A 20,427-nucleotide genomic window follows, 5' to 3' on the forward strand; every position below is an offset into this window, starting at 1 on the left:
CGGAGAACTAAGATTATTTAAAATAACGCTCTTCACCTGCAAACTACATGGATCTTTACCTCAGTTGGCTTAGGATGCTCAGGTAACTCGATCGATGGCCCTCGCTTACGCTTACTTCCATTGATCCCACGGGATTTGTTTCTCGCAAAAAATACCTATGTCAAAATATTTTACAAAATGTTGACTTAATTCCTTCTGTCTTTATTCTTTGGCAATTAACTTGGGGGGCAGGATGAAGGGGAGGGCAGGTGGGAAGTGAAGGGAAAAGGAAGGTACAGAAAAGTGGAAAGAGAGAAAACAACTCTTTCAGTATGAACTTTAGCACAAAATCAATGGAATTACATTCGAAAGCATTCGTTTCAGTGCACAGGAGAGATGACATTTTAAAATAACTTTATTTTCGATCCTCTTTCAAAATTATGATTTAACATCATCAGAAATGAAATAAGAAACTTAACCAGCATGTTTAGTTTTAAAAGCATTTAATGACATAGCATATATTTAACAGATAGGGTAAAAGTCTAGAGGTATAGTTCGATACAACTGAAAGCCAGTTCCAGTACTACTCTTGACTACAGGCCCAGTCACTGAAAGTTCATTCCTATTAAATGTAGTTTTTGATTGTGCAGTAAGATGAAAATTTTTCATTACAATAGTTACAGTGACAGAGAAATGCACACTATGTATCAAATAGCAAGGTAATGTAGCAAAATTATAACACACAGTGCTGCAGCTGACAAGCAAGTAACCATTGGAGTAACATTACTTTTCCAGTAAATGCTTCAGTTCCACTTTTACACTTATCAATGATTTTAAAGGGTTTATTATACATCTAGTCTTATTATACTTTGTACTAGAATTATCTGAAACATACAATATAATGTATTTCAGCAAAAAAAAAAAAAAATTTGAAATTACAGATTATTTAAAACTGTACCAGCCTGCTAATCCACCTTGTACACCAACATTCTCATCTGTCGTACTCGATGCAGAAAAGCTTCGGGTTGTGTTAATAACCAATGCCAGGATATAAATGGTTTGTCTGTAAGTTAATGCATACCTGCACTCTGTTACAGCAAAGAGAATACACTATCATTTTAATAAATGTTAGATTTGTAATGGGAGGCTCTACTAGTCAAGACTCAGCATAACAACCTTAAATGGAAGTGAACGTCTTTTGAAAATTTGTACATTGGTTTTTGATGTGCACAGTAGATTCGAAAGCACCGCTGCCTTGCATACCAATAGCACTAGGAGTGGGTTATTTTCCAAGACAGCCTCACAAAATTGAGGAACAGTTTAAATATTAAGATCTAATCTACATTAACTTCATTTAAAAAAAAAAAAAAACAAAACCAAAAACAAACCCCCAAAACCTGGTCCTCCCCCTCCTACAGAAGCTGCCCAATGCACCTCATACATTTGTAACTTTAGATTCTTTTTTTGTTGGCTTTTTATTTTAAAACGCTCTATAAATAAAAAAATGTCAATCACATTGAGGAACATGAGGCACAGAGAGTAACGTATTGGTTCTGAGCTCGCATGCTGGAATTCCACTGGAACGGTCAGAGAAGTGCAGTGTGTGGAGATGGAGTTCACTTCTTTTTACCAAAAAGGCTGAATCTTTTCTCCTTGTCTTTCTCCTTGTCTTTCTCCCGCTTGCCAGGGCTGGACTCGCTGGTTATTGTGACGCTGGCAGGCAGGGTCTGGGCACGGCTGGAGGCTGGAGTGCTCTGGGTGGTCGGGGACACTTCGATTTTATCAGAAGAGATAGCTGATGTGATGGCCTGAATCCACGTGTTCATCTCCTCCTTCAAGAAGCCCCAAAGGCAGAGGTGTTACAATCCGCGTGTCACACGCCCTCTCTAATTCACGCAACATTGTGGAAGGGGAATGGATAAAAGTGGGAAATGAAAGGAAACACGGTCCTAACTCATTGTCTGGCACTCCTCTGGTTACGCACCTGCAGAAGACCTCTACTAGAAGTTGTATCTGAAAAGCCCTCCTGCCCTGGTGGTGCCAGCAGGAGCGTCTGAAGCTACACATTATGCACACGTATGCACAAGACTGCAGACCAGGAAATTAAATCACGCTCCTGAGCTCTCAGCAGCTATTCTTTTCCTGTTGTACAACAGCACAGATACCACACCAGTAATAAACAGGGAGAAAAACAAACTTACATCGTCTTTGGCTTGGAAGAGGTATTCGTTGCCATCAGTCAATCTGTAAAGACAACAACCATCACAAATTCAGCTTAGTAGGAGCCACACTGCTTCAACTCCTGCTTGTTGAGCTACGGTACGTAATCAGGCTGAGACACAGGGGGCTGCATGGGACAGTCGTAACATCTGTATGTGCACAATACACCCCAACACCTCGTGTTTTGGTACCCGGTACTGTCAGGCAGAGGCAGCCACGCACGCTGTGCATCCTGCTCCCTAGACACGCTTACGCTAGCGGACGTGTTCCAGTCTGTCAGGAGGCACGGCAGAGCTTGCCACCTTCAGCAGCTGACAACTGCTCTTTCGGTTCTTGCTCTTCCAGGGAGATCTTTTCTCTTTTGCAAGACAGTATAAAAGTTTACTCAAGGCTTACTCAAAAGACAAAAGTCACAGGCAACACTCAGAGTTTTCATGGCTTTTGTAGAAACCTAGCAAAATTCTGTTGTAACTACTGGGGCGGTGACTCAAGATACTACACTGTGTACTGCTTGTGAGCAGCTGCCTCTTCTCACGCTGGAGGCCAGAGTCTCCCTTCTGTTTTACTTCTGTGCTGATTTTACTCAGAGGGTTTAACTGGGATACATTTAACGATGTCTGTGAAGATATCTATTAATTAAAAAAAAAGACCAAGTAACATTGGACCAGGCACCTGAACAAGTGGGAGGCAGGGTCAGTGGCAGCTGTGTTGCAGGCTTCCTGCTCTTTCCCCACAAAAAGGAAGTATTTTAAAATCTCTTTATGAAATGAAATTAAGTATTAAACAGTAAAATAACAGCACAGACAGACAGACACTAGGAAGAATATAATTATGCCTTGCTTTCTTCTTTAAAAAATTAAGAAAAATATTTCCGGTGCACTCTCCGTAGATCACGAGACCCCTCTGCGAGGGACCTGCCCGCACACGAGATCTGTAGAGGCCCCAGCCTCTCAGCTGTGCAGCTGCGTACCCCTTCTCAGCCGGGAGAGACGGAGTTGGTGTGACGGGCTGGTGGAAACCCCGGGGACTCTCCTAATTAGAGATGAGTACAGAAAATACGCTCCATGCGATTACCTGAGAGCCCTGGTGCAGGTGACAGGTACTGTGAAAAGAAGGGCAATTGTTTTTTCTGCCTAACTTTGTACTAGGAACAGCATAGCCTTACATTATCAATTCAGAAACGTTTAAAATAGGATACAGGATGCATCACATAGCTGCAGGCCTGTCTTCAAAAGGTAAATTTCCCTAAATATTTGCTATATATTTCCTCGTACATGTGCTATAAAGCAAATTTCCCTGGATACGGATTCTATCACCTTTAGAGGATTCTTGTATCAGTATAAAATAAAAAAAGAAAAACTTCTATCTTGGAACACATGAACTGATCAGTTCATAAAGTGAGTACCCTTTGACACAATCACCTAGCAGTTGTGTAATAATAAAATACTTTTTTACTGTTGGCACTAAAAGACTGATCAGTAAAACAGAAACACAATTTGGGGAGGAAAAGCATTTTTTTTTTTAACCTTTTAACAGCAAATACTTCACATATTTCAAAACGAAATGGTCTGTAACTACATGTTCTAGACCTGAAAATGCAATAGATGTCTTCAGTAACCTCCAAAATCCATCCTGAAAAAATTCAGCAAGAGGCTTGATTTTTGAGCAGAGCAGAACCACAAGCAGTCAGCTCTTTTCAATTAACTCCAGAGGGAGCAGCTGAAAAGCCCAGCATTTTTAAATGCTGGCTCCTAGCTTTAGGCAGACACATCCAGTCTTGTCCTGGATGTAAATAAAGCGCACAGATTATTTTCATACTGTTTTGTGCTGGCTACTTTTGATAAATACATTGTGTTTCAGTGTTGGGAGGAGCTTGTTCAGAAAAGCAGATGCTGCACTTAATAATGATGATCAGTTCCCGGGCTGGATCCTCCCACCAATTCGCACCGTGAACATACCCACCACAACTTAAACGAAGAGCAAGATGCTTCCGCAGGTTTACCTTAGCTTGAACACATGCTTTTTCTTTTTATAATCGACCGCTATTTCGCAGACTGCTTCTTTCAAGCTGACAGGTATCTCATTGTGGTAGGGGATGCCAGAAGCAGCAGCTTTCGGATCCTTGTAGAAGCCCATCTCTTGGTTGTTTATGACACAGTACACGTTATGCCATGATCTTCAAGACACAGAGGAAAACAACAAAAGTATTTGTAAATCTAATGCTCTTACTTGCAGAACTGGAGAAACCAAACACAATTATTTCTATAAGATAATGGAGGCTAATTCAGTCTGAGGGTGTGAATAGAGCATACTCTGCCCTGTAAACTGCAGGCAGCAAATCCTCTCATAAAAGCATGGCTTCAAGACAAAACTACTGACCTCGAGCCAAATGGAATAGAGATTTGCAGAGCTCCCTTTGACAGCACATAAGCATATCCTAACAGTGGGAGGACTGCTTGGCAGACTAGGCAGTTTGCATACTCGGGAGAGAAACTGATTGACCTTTTAATTATTACACTTTATTGTAGAAGGGATTCTCATTGTGCTGCCAACTAACGAATGGATGGCATGTGAAATCCTTGGTTGTTACAACTACTTTTAGCGGCATCATCTGCCTCATTCTCTAATACGGTTACAAAAATCACTGATTACTAGAAAGAAGAGTCCCTAGATGTTAGTACTGGCGGCTGTCACTGCCTCAAAGTAGTTCTCCAGCATGAACGACTCCAGCCGAACAAAGATCACGGCAGTGCTGTACTCAGTTGTGACCTGCACTCTGCTCTGCCGAGTACTTCGTCTCCTACCAATCCCTCAGACGTTGGCGTAGCTCACCACATGCTAGTCAACATTTTCCCTGACAGCCAAGCCATAAACCTGGGTTCAAGAGCTCTCTCAGGTCATGAAGGACCCCAGTCTGCTTTTCCAGCACAGACAGGAATCTCAGAAGCTTTGCCTGTTTGAGAACCACAGGATCAGGTCCTCAGGAATGGAATCAACTAAGGCACACAAAATCATCTTCACCCACTTCTCTCTTCTGAACAGATTACAAAGTAGGTGGAAAGTGCTAATGTGCAAACAGAAAATGTCAGAAGAATATGGACATTTCTGTTCTCACACCTACGTGGTTTTCTTTTCTTGTAGTGACGTACAACTTGAGAGATCTGGAAATCAAATCCCACTACCGCCACAAATTCATCGTGTGAAGTGGGAAAGTCATGGTTATCTTTATGCCTCAGTTTTCCACCTTCCAAATATGGCTACCACTGCGGTTTCTACCATGTATCTTTAGATTGCAACTTCATCAAATACACCCTTCAACCAATGCATACACAGTTCCTACAACAACAGGAGCCTGAAAGCTCTTTAGGAGCTGCGAGAAGACAACAGCAGCTTGGGATAACATCTCGGGGAGCTTGGATGCAATTGTCTGCATTAAGCATCAAGTACTTTACCTGCTGGAGGCTTTCTTGCTGTGTGTCTCCCATTCGTGTTTGCGATGTAAGAAGCCCTCCATCTGAGCTGAAGGAATCTCTTGTGTTTTGGCTGGTAGGGTAGCAGCAGTCTGGGCCTGAATGGCAGTCTTGGCTTTGCGGTCTGCCGTTGGAGAAGGAACAGGACTCGACTCTTTCGAACTTGTCCTCTGTTCTGCAGCCCCATTGACCATTTCGTGTGTTTCTGCAGTTTCTGCCACCTAGGAACAGTGGGAGGAAAGTTCAGCTAGAAGCCTCGCCACACTGAGCTATCTTGCAGTTAACCTGCTTCCCTGCACAACGTGGCTGTGTATAAACTTTGCCTGGAGAATGACACAGGCCAATAAGATCTTTCTCACACTCCACGGAGACACAGAAGGCCAAGGAAATTAGAAGGTATGAATGGATTAGTACCCATTTTATAGGTAGAGAGACGGGAAAATAAGAGCAGCTAAACATCAGTGTGAATTTTACTGTGCTTTGCTCTGCTGGTCAATTCGTATTCTTTTATATATTGTTATTCCTAAAATGAGAGCATTCAATTCTGTTGCTAAGTACTCAAATGTTTGGAACAGTAACAATCACACTTTCTGCAAACCTAGAGGAACAGTAGAAGTTATACACATCAGCCACCTTAAATCCATGAATTGAATTACTAGGGTATTAAAAGTCTATAGAAGATATTAACTATGAGTCAGCAGAAAAATTATGTTCAAATTGCCCAGGAGCATTTACAAAAATCTGTGCAATTTACCTGTTTCTGTAAAAGCTCCTTTCCCACTATCCCCATTCCCCTAGTGACACAACAAAATCAAAACATGCAGAAATTAGAAAGATTACACCATGCATTTCAACTCCACCATCCCAGTTAGGATATTGGATCTTAAAGACAAGGGAAATGAGGTCACGTGTCAATTTATCAAGGTCTTTTTCAGACTTTCGTTATTAGGTGGATTGGATTTTTGTTAAAAGGAACTGAAAACCACCACAGTCACACGGCATCACACAGCTATTTACCCCCAAACAAAGACAGAACCAAGGCCTTGCCCATCACTTGCTTTGTTGATCGCGTTGCCTGTCGCACTGTGATCGAGATAGCCTAGAGAGCAGCCATGTTTCCAGCAGCTCTGACTGGTCAAGCTGTCGACGTCTTCAGGAGCCATTCATCCAAAAATCATTTAAATTGGAATCCTAATGGCTATAAGCTTTTGAAATGCAGCTTGGTCCCAGTTTTTTTTTCTTGTACCATTACTTTGACATGTAGAGCCATTGGTAGCAGCTCAGGAGTTACACAACCAGTGTGTATTATTATTATGATGATGATTAGCAAGTTACTAAAGCTTAGTGCTGCTGATGCTCTAGTAGATTACAAACATTCTGGACTGGTTTTATGCAGACAAGCAGGTATTTGTGAATGGCACAATAATTAGACATTCCCACTTCTGCACATGGCCTGGACAATTCAAAAGCAGCCGAATTATTATGCAACAAACTAAATTTTGCCACCGTTGGCTAGAACTTCTTAGACCTGCCAAGTACACATTATTGTACCTCACACCTTTGTACCTTACATATTGGCCTAGGAGGATCTAAGTGTCAACTTGCTACGAATATGGGAAGGATTGGTTAACTGCCTTTAAGCAATCTAAATCTCCCGAGTACAGACACTACACCACTGAAACAGGTAAAGAATCACAGCTCGCACTCCAGTCCTATCTATTTTACTCTGACCCTGAAGACACGTAGCCTTACAGCCTAGGGAACACCTACATCTACCCTGCACTGTTACCCGCCAGTGGAAGTAAGCATCAATGACACGGCTTCTTCACAACTGGCATAAATCTAAGCCATCACACCTCACTGTTTGTACCCAAATCACATAATATAACACCAATGTTGCATTAAAGGGGGGAGAGGGGAAATTAAATAGATGAGGCTGAAGATTAGGCCAACGCTGCCAGCAGAGCTACTGTAACACAGGTAGGGAAATAAACAACCGGCGATTCACCAGTGCAAGCTCAACTCATCAATCGTCAGCAGTGCCGATCACCAACGGCCAACAGCTCGCCTTCAAGAAAAAGGACAGCCCTTTGCACTCTTCTTCACCAGGGACGGCTACTGAGCTTCAAGCTCTCCGCTCTCCAGCTGGCTGGCTCCCTGTCCGAGACACGTGAAGCCGTTGTGACCGGCCGTAAGGAATTACACAGACCGCAGAAACTTATCGCAACAACTGACAGAAACTACCCAGAGCTACCCGTTACCTACGCCCATGCGGGAAGCAGCATGTTTTCTTTAGCGACACCGGCAAGATGGGAAAATATTACTGATTTTGGGGGTACCTATAACCACTGATCTGAAGTAAAACAGACCAGTTTTGAAACAGCAGCCACTGCACAGCTCCTTAGATGTGTTTTTATGGGAAATAACATGTAATTCAGTGCTGCAGCCTGCAACCCTGTGGCTTTAAAAGATAACTGCCAACTTTCATCACACCATCAGACCTCTTACTTCTACTTAAAATCCTGCTGATTGTAAAAGGGCTAGGAAAAGCTTTTCTGATGCTCTTTCAGGTTTTATTTCCTTTTCACGTGTTATCTACAATCAACAGAAAACAAGCAAAATAAATCTGAATCATCAACAGCTATGCAAAGAATGTGTCACGAAAATAGAGAAAAAAACAGAAGCTAAACAAACTTTAATGGAACATGCACCAGGCATGCAGAGACAATGCAACGGAGGACAAACATTAATAGCAAACTGCACCGTTACAACAAAACAGTTACCACGTACATGAACACAGTTCTCTTAATCGTGACTGAGAGGTTAGTCGCAAGTGCTTTAGTGGCTAAAGACTACTCTTGAGATATTTAAATCAGGACTGTAACATGCAACAAGACAGCTGGCGACAATGACTGGAGACATCCCTTTGATTTTCCTAGTGCTTGAAGCAACATTATATTCACTTCATCAACTTAAGTCTCTGCACCACAGCTTAAATAATAGAGACGCCTCTGCCTGTTTAGGATGCAGATGACAGCCTGGGTATCCTCCTGGCATTAAGCACCATTTAGATGTTTTAAGCCAGTACCACGGATTAGAATGAACAGGTGAAATCTTACACTTCTAGTGCCTCAAGTGATTACCTTAATCAATGACTTAACTCATTTTCCATCATAAAAGTGTCATGTTTATATATAACTGTACTAATACAAGTAAAAAAGCGCATCTGTATAAATTACTTTTACATACTACTTTTTAGCCAGAATACATCTGAAGGCTTCCCAGGTGGCGGGGGCTGAAGCTACAGCTATACTGCCCTGAGAACTGTCATACGCTTACAGGCACAGAGCGCCGACACTGGTGTCGGTGGTCACCAGATCATCTGCACAACTTTATAGGGAATTTTTAAAAGCATTAAGAAGCTATATGTTGTTATCCTGACAAAAGAAAAAAAAAAAAAAAACAAAACATGCATCATGAAGTGGAAAGACAAGTTACAGCAAAAGTACAATTACTGAAGCACATCCTTTCAATCATCTTTCTCACTTCAGGAGCTCAGCCAGTACAGAACAATTCAGCTGCGCTGCTCAGCCAGCTGTCAGAAGTCTAAATTCAGATCAACAGCAGCCTATTTCGCTCCTCAAATCAGAAATGCAGCTGTGTACATCTGATGTATTGCAACACAAGATTCAGTGAGCTGAGCTAAAAAGCTCTCATGAAAGACCGAAATGCAGATGGCAAGATTAGCGTGGAAATGCATTATGTATCATAAAATAAAAAAAGAAGCAAACAGGTGATGTACAAGGCTGCAGTAACCAAGAAGATGATGATGATCTGGGATGTGCTTGCAGGCCACCTCACGTCCCTTGCCACAACTATATACGATTTCATAAACATTAGAATGTACAACAGACAGCTCACTTCATCATTTACTATTAAAGACGAACCGAAAGGCTTTATTTAAAGAAAGAAAAAGGTGGAACTGCTTAGCATCCTAGAGCACTGACGTGAGTCTGTGTGCAGACCCAAAAGTAAGTGGGACGGGCTTTTGGAAAAGTAAACTTCTGCTGAAAGGCATTTCCTCCCAGAGTCCTAGACTGGGACCTGCATTTTCTTTGCAGTACTGGTAAGGGCTCTAATATCCACTGATCTGAGCCTGCCAGGAGCCTTCCCTGCACTTCATACGGCCCCAGAGACTGAGGTTCAAAAACACGAGAAAGAGAAGCGTCATTTTTCTCACCACTCAAAGCATTAATTGAAGCAAGTAGGCTTTACAGGGAGGTCATGGAGAGAGAAGCCAGTTTTCAACTACTGTGTTGCTTTAACTATATATACATATTTACTGGTATTTTTATGGCTGCACATGAAGATTATTGGCATGCATCCCGACTCCACTGGGACAGCCCCTATCAAGAGGGAATGAATAAGGCATGGACCATTCAACCTGCATCTATGTAAAATAAAGAGCTGGGATCTCACACCAATGTATTTTATTTAGTTTTTAAAGAAAAGCATCACAACCTCTCCATGAGGGCCTGCACCTTTCTCTCATTTATACTACTGCCTCTCCAGTGTCAGTCAACGGAACTGCTGTAGTGTAAATGGGACAGGACCAAGGCAAAATGGGGCTCCGAAATAGCTATTCAGCAAGATCACAACTCTTCATGAGGACTAAATACCAAGATAAATCTAGATACTGATTTTTTCATGGTTTATTTCACGTTTATTTTCATCTGCGGTCAATGAGTCCATTCTGCATGGAATGTTATACAACTAACCTTAAGGCTTTTATTTGTCGATAGTTACAACTCTCCCCTCCCTCCCAGCCTTTACTGCCGAGCTCACTTGCATGGATTATCTTTGGCCTTGTAAATAACTCGCCTGCTAATGCAGCTGATTTAATAATGTTGCCGTGCTGAAACCTGTTAGTATAACTCGATGCGTCATACCTGTCAGATTCTAGTTCTCTTCTTCATTATGATGTAATCTCATTAAATCTCAATTACTCATATAAAGGACGATTTAGCTGGAAAATCTTAACACTATTAGCGACATGAAAAACTCACAGTAAATAACATGAAATAAATGTGTCACCTTAAAGCAACTGAGTGTCAGGGGGGAGATTCAAATAAACAAGGATTAAAGTGAAGGAAATATATCTCCGAGGGGCTGCTAATTAAATAAAAGTCAACTGATGGGAAGGAAGAGAAAAGCAGCAGGGAAATCTGAAGCCAAAAGATTAAACCAGTACCAGTAAACCATACTGAAAAACGGTGTCTTTTGCTGCAAATGATTCTGTATGTCACAGTCCAGACCACGATCGGTCATTGGCTGTCCGTCTGCTAATAAAGTTTTTGTAGTTTTGGTAGGTTTGGGAGCGGTAACTAACCCGTGGAGATTCCTGGTCTGATGGCAAACCATTTTGGGAAACCTGTTCTCCTTTTGTCCCATCCCTGGGGGGAGAGAGGAAAAAGAAAAGAAATTGTATTAAGCTCTTGGAAGTCATCCATCTTTTTCATCAAAATGAGATTTTCCTACTGCATATTGGACACCTCAGAAACTCAAGCAAGTTTTTAAAATCCTCAGGCCCAACGGAGTAAATCCAACACTAAGTGAGATCGAAACAGGCTTTCCTGACAGTTGCCTTACAAATAAGTCTACTCCTATCACATAGGTAATTGTATAAATGTTAATGTTCCATGGACATGGCTTGAAACCCAGCTGGAACTGATGCTCATTAAAGATGAAAGGCAAGATTGTTCAGAAATTTTAATTCATAACACAGGGGCTTAAGGACAGCATCTCACTTTAGGGCCAGGTACACCTCAGCAGTTGTAACACTGCGTCATGATGAAAAACTCAACTTGGCAGTGAATTCGGATGTCTGGGAAGGTCCTATGATGAATTCGCATTGGCAGTGAATTCGGATGTCTGGGAAGGTCCTGTCCTCATAAACTACATCCATCAAGTTCTAAAAAGGGTCACGTTACAACATCATGGCAACCTTCAGACTCTCCCTTTCCAATGCAACTTCAGCCTAAGAATTCCACCTAAGAAACAGTGTTAAGTACACAGCTTGGCTTCCCACACGCTGGGCTTACCATTGCTGCTGGGAGTCTGCATCCTCTGCGACCTTTGGGCTTGGCTCTGGGGTGGGCGGCTGTCTCTTCCTCTCCTCTTCCTCTTGTTGTCGACGTACTTCCAGCAGTTCCAACTGAGAAATGAAACATTTTTGTGCGTTTAAAAGCACTGCACATCTTTCAGGGGCATTTCTAGAAACCAAAAATAACTCTGTACATTTTTCTGAAATGTTACTGAAATTCAAGTTTATCAGAATAAAATTTGAAGGCACCGGTCTTTAAATGTATTAATCATGCGGAATTTGTTGCACTGACTTTGTCACTAAAGGCATACAGTATCAGACCCTTTAACATCACGTGGAGTGCCCAGGCAGCAGCTCACCACCGTCTGTGTTCCTTTTCTAATTCATTCTATTAGAACAAACCCCAGACAAACAAGAAAGCAGCCCAAGCTATTAAAATACTGAAAAGTGGCACCCTCTTGTCTGCTTGCCATACACAGAAATAAAGTGCTCCACATCCAAACCCCTGAAATGAACCATCTAAATAAAATCAGCCCGATTTCTGAAGATGCTGAGAAACTCCAATTCATTTTGTCTGCAGCTGTGACGCTCAGTGTGTGTGGAAAATCAAGCCACTTCAATTTTAGTGTCTAAAGTAAAATTATTCTCCAAAGATGGTATCATGCTCTCCAAGCATTAATTACTGACATTGCAGCTGTGCTCAGAATGCGGGGTTTTGTTCTTTTTTCTTTAGCTTATTATGTCTTTCTATGGGACAATGTAGCCTTACACTGGAGCAGTCAAAACACAACAAACATTTTTGTTGAACCTCCCTCCCCCACCACTGTCACCTCACACTGTCGTCTTTAACTGAAAATAATCCCAAGGATTTGGCTCTGGGTCTTCTTCACTTGGAATCCCCCTTCCCCTTTCGCAGTACAACCTGCATGGCAGTGGGCTGGAGCAAACTGCTCAGCTCTTGAATTTGCTTCTGGGTCACCACTCCTGGGCCTGAGACAGCTCCTTGTTGACCACCGAGGGCATTTACCCCTTAAGCTTTCCTTGAAGGTTGTTGAGTTCAAATGAACCTGAGAGGGTTTTAGTACTGTTGGGAACAAAACTTCAGGCCCTGGGTGATTGGCTTAGGTTGATCAACAAACGGATCAACAAATGGAGATGCTGGGAGTTACGCCAAACAATCAGGTGGCGCCAAAATGAGGGGGAATGGCCGAGAGAGGTTATTCTTGCCTATAGCACTCACCGTGGTCAGTCTTTCCAGTGCTGCAAATCTCTCATCCCAAGTAGCTGCGGATTTTTCAAATGCTTCATGCCGCTTAATTAATTTTTCCACTTCATCAACGCTTTGACCGATTTCACGACTGGATAGGTAGGGCTCCTGTCCCAGCAGCCAGGCCTCAGCCACGCTTGCATCTCTTGAAAACTGGTGTACCTCCAAAACTGAGCAAAAAATGTACAGGTATCAGCGCCATTAATGTCAAAAAGAGCATCATGAAGTCGTCAGGCATCTGAATGGACTTAAAAATAGCTTGGGAAAAAAGTAAATGTATTTGGCTAAGTATTTTCCTTAGTTAACCTCACTGAAATGAATCATTTAAAAGACAGGAATTTGTCCTGTTGGTTTTGATTTCAGGAAAAATAAAAGTTATGGCCACCTTCACTTCTCCTACAGACTATTTAATTCTGCAATTTCAGAGTTTCCTTTTTGTTCTAATCTGCTATAACCTACTAACTTCAGAGTAGAAAGTCTGCTGTCTGCTGGTTCTCTTCCTCAGGCTGCCCAGTCTACAGAACAGCTAGACTGTAGGCTGGAGTTCCCTTCAGCAAGGGGCACTTCTGTACTTCATGCTTGTCTATAGGGCTACAGTTCCAGGTTTCCTTCCTTCAGTCTTCAGAGCTGAAAAAAAGCTTCCACAGCTTTTGTGAATGGGATCAGGCAATTTTGATGAATAATATGGCGCAAACATCCAAACTGAGGGACACTCGCCCAGGCTACTGTATTTCTTAGAGCCTGCTGAGGCTCAGAGACAATGAATAAAGCAGCCCAGAAGCCCACAAAATGACTACACTGTACCATACGTTTTGAGATCCTGGGCAACTGTCTGCTGCAAAGGCTTCGGTCTGTATATGAGATATGGACCAGCTTGTTAGAGTATCCAAACTGGCTTGCTGTTGCTGGTGTAAAACCTGCAAAACGCTGCAATGCTTAAGAGTACGCCTTCCGTCAGTGAACTGCTCATCAGCATTCTAGCCCCTCAGATAACGCAGGCACGTTACATGCCTAAGGTAGCAGGGCTTTAATCCTCCCTATTTTTTAATAGTGCGTCCTTTGTAGAAACACAGTTGGAACGTGCCACCTGCAAAATACAGTAGATCTGTTTCACCTAGCTCCAAACTTGATCATATCGAGTAAGACCTGTGGTGCAGGGTTCTTGGTTTCAAATTCTCAGTTACTGTACAATCAACAGGGGTGAATCTTACAGTTATTACCGTACAAACACACGTTCAAGCACTGTTAATAGAAGAGGAAGGAGCTGCAGGTTTTTCAACACTCAGAAAGACACAGTGAAGAGAGAGGTGGACATGGCCCTGCCCAAAAGAAATCCAAGGACATCCTTACTCAGTCTCAGCCACTCCCATCTGTCTTCCCACTTGTCAATCATTTCTTTTCTCTTTTCCGTCAGCTGCAGCAGCTTTTCCTTGATCTGGATTGAAGAGGAGAATGCGGGACTGTTACGTGAGCACCAGGCTCGCCCCACCACACCGCGCAAGCCGCCAGCAAAAGGCACTGGCATTTTCAGACAGGATACACCGCGCTAGACTGTCAGAAAGTGACTTACACGTGAACACAACAGCTGTTTTTCTCTTCGAAGTATAAATGGATATGACATTTGCATTAAAATACCACATTTGCATAAGCACACAATATCTGTTAGAACTACAGCACCAAGATTTTCTGATCAAGGATATAATGGACAAACAAACCTAAACAGTGCAACCACGTGTTGTACCTTCTGCCCTTTTTCTAGCAAACAATGCAAAATGTGCTGCCCACGACTGTTACAAAAAGCTTGCAGCTACCTGTGCTAACACCACTGACCTGCCAGCATAAGCCCTGTGTTATTCTCAGGGTGAATACTGGCTGGCAAAACCTCCCGGTTCCTGAGCAAATGTTTCTCCCAGGATACTCTGCAGGACTCGTGTAATGCAGACACAGAACACACCACCCCCCGGAGTGGGCAGTATCTTATATTTGGCTGCCCTCTCTCTGCTCTTGGAAGGCAGGAAGAAACGAGGATTAAGCCCTCTATCCTCTGGCCTAGACAAATCAGAAAATTAATCAAGGCCTTGAGCAGCCGGATACATTTTTCTCTTAATGTTCCCTGGATTTACTCCCTATGAGACAAACTTTTTTTTCCTGCTCCTTCCCCTAGCAGGCCCCTTCACAGCATTCCAGCTCCCCTGTACAAAATTCAGGCTGTCTCACAGTTGTCTCTGTTCTTGCTCAAAGAAGTCACCTTTCCAAACACAGCCATCCCAGAGTGCTCTCTATGCAGAACTGAAGGCAATAGCTTCTTTGCCTCTCCTGGACTGAGAATGATACTTTAAATTTAGGTGCCATCTCTGCTACCCAACATGAACTCACAGAGTCAAATTACACACTAATTTCACAATAGCAAGTAAGTAGAACGGTCTCTGAAGTAATGCATGCCATTATAAATATGCAGCTTATTAATCTGTAGATTACACAACGCAAACTTCTCCAGCTGAACCAAAATCTCCAGGCCAGCTGCACTGCGGCTCTTACACAGTCAGTAAGCACAGTACCTCCTCCGATGCGTAATGTTTTCTTGCCAGAAGAGATTTGCCAAGCTCAATGCAGGTAGTAAAGCTGTCGTTTCGGGCATCGATTTCTGCTTTGATACCCTGGTGATTGTTCATTAGTAGTTCAACAGACGAAACATCCCTAAAATGATGGATCCATGGGTCAGAAACATGTATTCCGGATTTAACAGCTGTTACATTTTAACAAGTAAATTAACCCAGAACTGCACAATAAAAATACTAATTCCTAGATTGCCTTTGTGGTTCAAGAAGCAAGGCTGCTAGCAGCCTTTCCTTTGGAACAGCACCATTCTGGTCTGAATCAGAAGTCAAACAAACAAGTGTGTGGGATTTAATCTCTTTGAACACAATTTTACACTGCAGTTACTTCAGTAGCCCCCAGCCTCTGCTGGATAGCAATACACAAACCAAGCTGCTACACCACCACCAGATTTTGACAGCATCTCTCTGAATGTCTGGCTCAGTGATGCTGAGACCTTTCCTCAACTGACCTGCAGCCTTATCTTCTGATTGAGAAGAGATACTTCACATTACCTTGGCTTTTCCTGGGCTTCTATCTGTCGGATTACATCTTCCATCCAAAGCATGAGATCACGAACCATGCTGAAGAAACGGAATTTGTCTCCTGTATCCACCAGTCTAACCCTGCGGCCCTCGCAGGCATCCAACAGCGCCTTCCATGCTTCTAGGACCTCGTTTTCCCTCTTCTGGATGTCATCAGCTTTGTCTCCAGCGTAGGCAGCCTGAAGGCGTGCGGCATCCTCCTGCAGCTGTCTCACCTGGTGTGTTTTTGTAAGAGAAATGCATCAGTGTTTGGATACTTTTGAGTCATAAATATGGGGGAATTTTAGCCGCTATTCATCATTTGAATGGCTTTCTAAAGTCACTGCAAATACATTTCTGTGGTCTGTCAATAGTAACAAGATTTGTTCTGCTATTAATTCAGTATATCCCTCTGAGAATACTTCTTAGAGAAGATGTGTTGGGTCAAGGGGCCCCCAAAAACCAAAAGATTTGCCACTGCTAAACCTCCTGTAAAACTGGGTGCCAATACAACGTGGCTGTTAAATGTCAGGGCAAATGGGGACCACTTTCATCATCACATTTTCAGTGCCACTCAGGAACTCCTGTAACACAACCACTACTCTGTCAGAGCATGAAAAATGTATTTTAATGACAGAGAGGTTTTCTCAAAAATGTAGACAATGACTTCAAATGGAGAAAAACTGGGAAATTCAAAGATCTTTCTGCTATCAGAAATCTCTTTTCCTTTCAAACACTGTCTTGGGACATCAAATGCTGTTTCTTGACTGTTTCACATATTTTTGAGACAGGAATCATTCCGTTAGCTCTCCTCTAATAGGTTTTTCTCTTTTTTTACCTTTTTTTTTTTTTTTTACGTTTGAACACCAATTTAAAGAGTGTTCTAGCTACAGGCACAGAGATCAGGCCACTGTCATCATGACCCATCTTGGTGTTCGAGCTGTTTCACCTGAAAACAAGCGTAAGTGCTTTCACCACAGCTCTGCGCTGTGATTACATACTCCTTCATTTAGGCCTTGATTATAATTACCTTCTGAGAGACTGGGATTGGTGTTTTATGGATGTCTCCCATTTTATGTATAAAATCTACAGCTTCTGAAAGTAAAACACTTGGAAAATCAAATGGTTGCTAAATCCCCTTCGTTCTTGTGAAAACAACTATGTAAATTGCAACATAATCAGGAATTGGCAGGCAGCTTGCCCGTAAAAGCCATCTTTTCCAACCTACTGGGATAAATGCAGTCAGTCGTAATTCCGTCATTCCTTAAGCAACTTGTTCTCTTCCAAAATTCTCATTTTGGCAGCTGAACATTGTTTTTTGGTGTAGAATCCCCTGTGTGCTGTATGAACGGCTGCCACCTTCTATTTAACATACCTTGGCTTCAAAAGATTCGGAATTAGATCAAGTTTGGCTGCTTTTAAAAATCTTAGCCTGGACTACATACTTTAAATCTCTTCAGACTGCTGTTAGGGAGCATCATAAAAAGCAATATTTAAGTCAGCATGCCCAGATTCATAACCCAGTCAGAAAGTCCCTGTGTAGATCTACAGACCTCCTTTGCCTCTCAGAAAGGAAAAAATAGAGAGTGCCTAGCAGAAGGTTTGCTTGGGGCTTTTCGATGGTGTTTTTTAAAAAACAAACCAAGCCAACCAGGCTTACACATCCCTTCGTATTTGCCCCTGTCCTCCAAGTATCCTTTGGAATATTGATTCTTCCATGGGACAGGATAGTCGTGTCTTGTATTCACCGAGGTGAACACGGCATAAGGAGCAGGCAAATCTAATAGCGCTGGCAAATCTAATCATGCTGGAACACAATTAATATAACACCCAAGAACAATGCTAAGGACAGAAAAAGCTGAAACCTGTATTTCGTATTACCTCTGGTACATTAAAAACGCTTTACAGATTCAGTATCTGTGCAGTGTCCTTCAGAAACGATATGTTAAGCCAAATGTACCTTTCTTTCTTCAAATGCAAGCTATTTTCCAACTGCATCAGCCACGCAATGTACTGCTGGTGCGGCTGCTTGAGGCAATCAGAGAAAGGTCCTCTGAGGAGCTAAAGCGTGTTACCCTCATGCCTCTCCATCCACTCTCTACTCCCACGCACGTAGCAGGCTGAGACTGTCAGGAGACATCGCAGCTTTCTGCTTTACTTTACGTCAGTACAGAGGTTCTCTGCCTTTACGATTTCTTCTTCAGCCAGGGACAGGAAATGGAATAATGCTCAACAATTACCTACGCATTCAGAAATCTGGATACTTACGGATTTCTATTTTAGATAAACTAATTAACCTAATGCACTGACAGAGAAGCACAAAGACAGATAAGGAAATGACGCACATGAAGTTAATTCTCTCAGAAAAGCTTGGAAAGCAGCACTCTGTCTCCCAGCCACGGAGGGGCCAAGAGCAGCTGCAGAACTCTGTAGCTCAGGTTCCTATACCCACAGACAGCGCCGTTCCCCTGCCACACACCTGGGTGCCCAGTGCCTGGATATCATGCTCAAACGTTGTGTGCATTCTCTGTAGTGTTTCCACTGTGTTTTGGTCTCTACCAAGCTCTTCAGGCAGCTTCTTATGTTTGTCTTGAATACGTCCTAAGATCTCCTTGGCATCATGGTAAAATTTGTGCAGTTCGTAAGAGGCTGCTAGAATTTGTGTTCTTGTGTCAATGAGCTCCAGGAGATCAGCCCAGGCCTCATTGAGTCCGTCCTTCCACTCTGCAATTGTCGCAGCGTCTGAATGTCCAGAGTTGATGAGTTCATCTGCCATGTGGTTAACAGTATCAACACGCTCCTGTCCAATGTTTCCAGTGTCTCGGGCAAATTCTCGGAATCGCTCCTGTAGCATCTGAAATGCAGAAAAACAAACTCATGCAGTGCTGCAATTACAAACTGATCTCAGCAAACCAAGCAAGCCAGCCACTCATTTATATTAACCATCCAGGAAAGGAAGGTCAACCTGCAGCCACGTCCAAAGAACTTACTGTTACATGTTCATAATCCTGTCCCAGCTCGTGGGACCCTGCCACCACCTCCCTTTCAGCAATCCATTGCTCCAGGTCATCCACCTCGCGGTTAAGCTGGAACAGCCTGTGTCTCTCATCCAGCTTGCCCCTTCTCTCTTCAGCTAGATCCTTCAGGCCTGCGTACAGCTTATCCACTTTGGACTGGCGCATGCTGATACGCTCACTGAAAAAAGCAGAAAGCATTGAGTCCTCGTTGTCTTTTACAAAGAATAAAAGTAAATGGACAAAAAATCCTACGAGGAATAAAGATCACTCTTGGGCTATTTAATCCACAGAATGCACGTCTGCTGCATGCACGGATCTGACTCAGACACACTGGATCAATCCTCCCGCTGGCACAGCTGACTGCACCGGCTGGAAAACTGCTCTGTCCTGCACACATAAACCCCCTGGCTTTAGAGAGTGAAGCTGGGAACCAAGCTCTCCATTTGTTTAACCACAGATCACACCAGAGTCTTCTCCCAAAATTGCAGGCAGGATCTGAGCTGCTGAGGCAAGCAGCATTTCATTTTCATTTAAATTCTGCTTTGAAGTTCGGAAGTACTCATGAGTTTCTTACTCCCTAAAGCTCAGCATTTCCAAAAGTGATTAATAGTTCTACTTGCTGTATCTTTTGCCTATATTTTGTCTGAGCCATATAGCCCTGTCAAATTGCCTTCCTGCTGCCTTGTAAAGTTGATTATGTTCTTCCCCTACTCAGTCAGCTCAGCCAGGAAATCCACTCTCATCAGAAATCATCATGACCACAAGAGAGTGCTTTTGAGTTAAATAACAATCTTCCACCAGAGGCAGAGAGTGTCGTCCCTAAGCTAGTCCTATCTTCCTATCTAGAGAGGCAGAGCAGTTAAATACATCAGCCTCATAGTCAAATCAGCCTTGCAGTCAAAGCCAATGGAGAATTCTGTTTGCTTAGCTGCAGCTCTCACAGAAAAAACGTTCTTAAGCTTCCTGAACTCTCCCACAGGGAAAGCCGTTTATGAAAGATGAGATAAATTTACCAAACCCAAGATATTAATGTGCCCGCGCTTAAAACACCAGATTCCAGTCTCCGATTCCACTGGAATCTCAAGGAGAGGAGGCAGATCCTGGGGAGCACTGCCCTACAGACAGAAGGATAAATGACTGGGACCCTAGGGGCTGGACATAAAGGTTGGTTAAAAGAGTGAATGTGGACCTTGTCTCTCAGCATTGCTACACCTCCGTAAGGTTCAGCGGTGCTGGCAGACCTGGCACTGCT

At 42.9% G+C, this 20,427-nt stretch overlaps 1 protein-coding gene across 4 annotated transcripts in view; it reads right to left on the reverse strand.

The window, feature by feature from the left end:
- Positions 1-929: 929 nt before the first annotated feature.
- Positions 930-20,427, reverse strand: part of SPTBN1 (spectrin beta, non-erythrocytic 1) — a 93,491-nt gene continuing 73,993 nt past the window's right edge. For 3 of the 4 annotated variants that reach the window (XM_009640653.2, XM_035896121.1, XM_035896126.1), the window contains exons 24-35: positions 19,149-19,353; positions 18,638-19,012; positions 16,150-16,394; positions 15,598-15,736; positions 14,390-14,474; positions 13,013-13,209; positions 11,771-11,883; positions 11,059-11,122; positions 5,652-5,890; positions 4,202-4,375; positions 2,181-2,223; positions 930-1,811 (exon numbers count right to left, since the gene is read on the reverse strand). In XM_009640653.2, the coding sequence (XP_009638948.1) occupies positions 1,596-1,811; positions 2,181-2,223; positions 4,202-4,375; positions 5,652-5,890; positions 11,059-11,122; positions 11,771-11,883; positions 13,013-13,209; positions 14,390-14,474; positions 15,598-15,736; positions 16,150-16,394; positions 18,638-19,012; positions 19,149-19,353 (2,095 nt within the window). In that variant the 3' untranslated portion in view covers positions 930-1,595. Of the gene's footprint in view, positions 1,812-2,180; positions 2,224-4,201; positions 4,376-5,651; positions 5,891-10,971; positions 11,123-11,770; positions 11,884-13,012; positions 13,210-14,389; positions 14,475-15,597; positions 15,737-16,149; positions 16,395-18,637; positions 19,013-19,148; positions 19,354-20,427 lie in introns of those variants that run through there. The other variant, XM_009640661.2, reaches the window with a different exon arrangement.

This window comes from Egretta garzetta, unplaced genomic scaffold (genome assembly GCF_000687185.1).
Source record: "Egretta garzetta isolate BGI_Z169 unplaced genomic scaffold, ASM68718v1 scaffold200, whole genome shotgun sequence".
In the NCBI taxonomy this organism is placed as follows: Eukaryota; Metazoa; Chordata; class Aves; order Pelecaniformes; family Ardeidae; genus Egretta; species Egretta garzetta.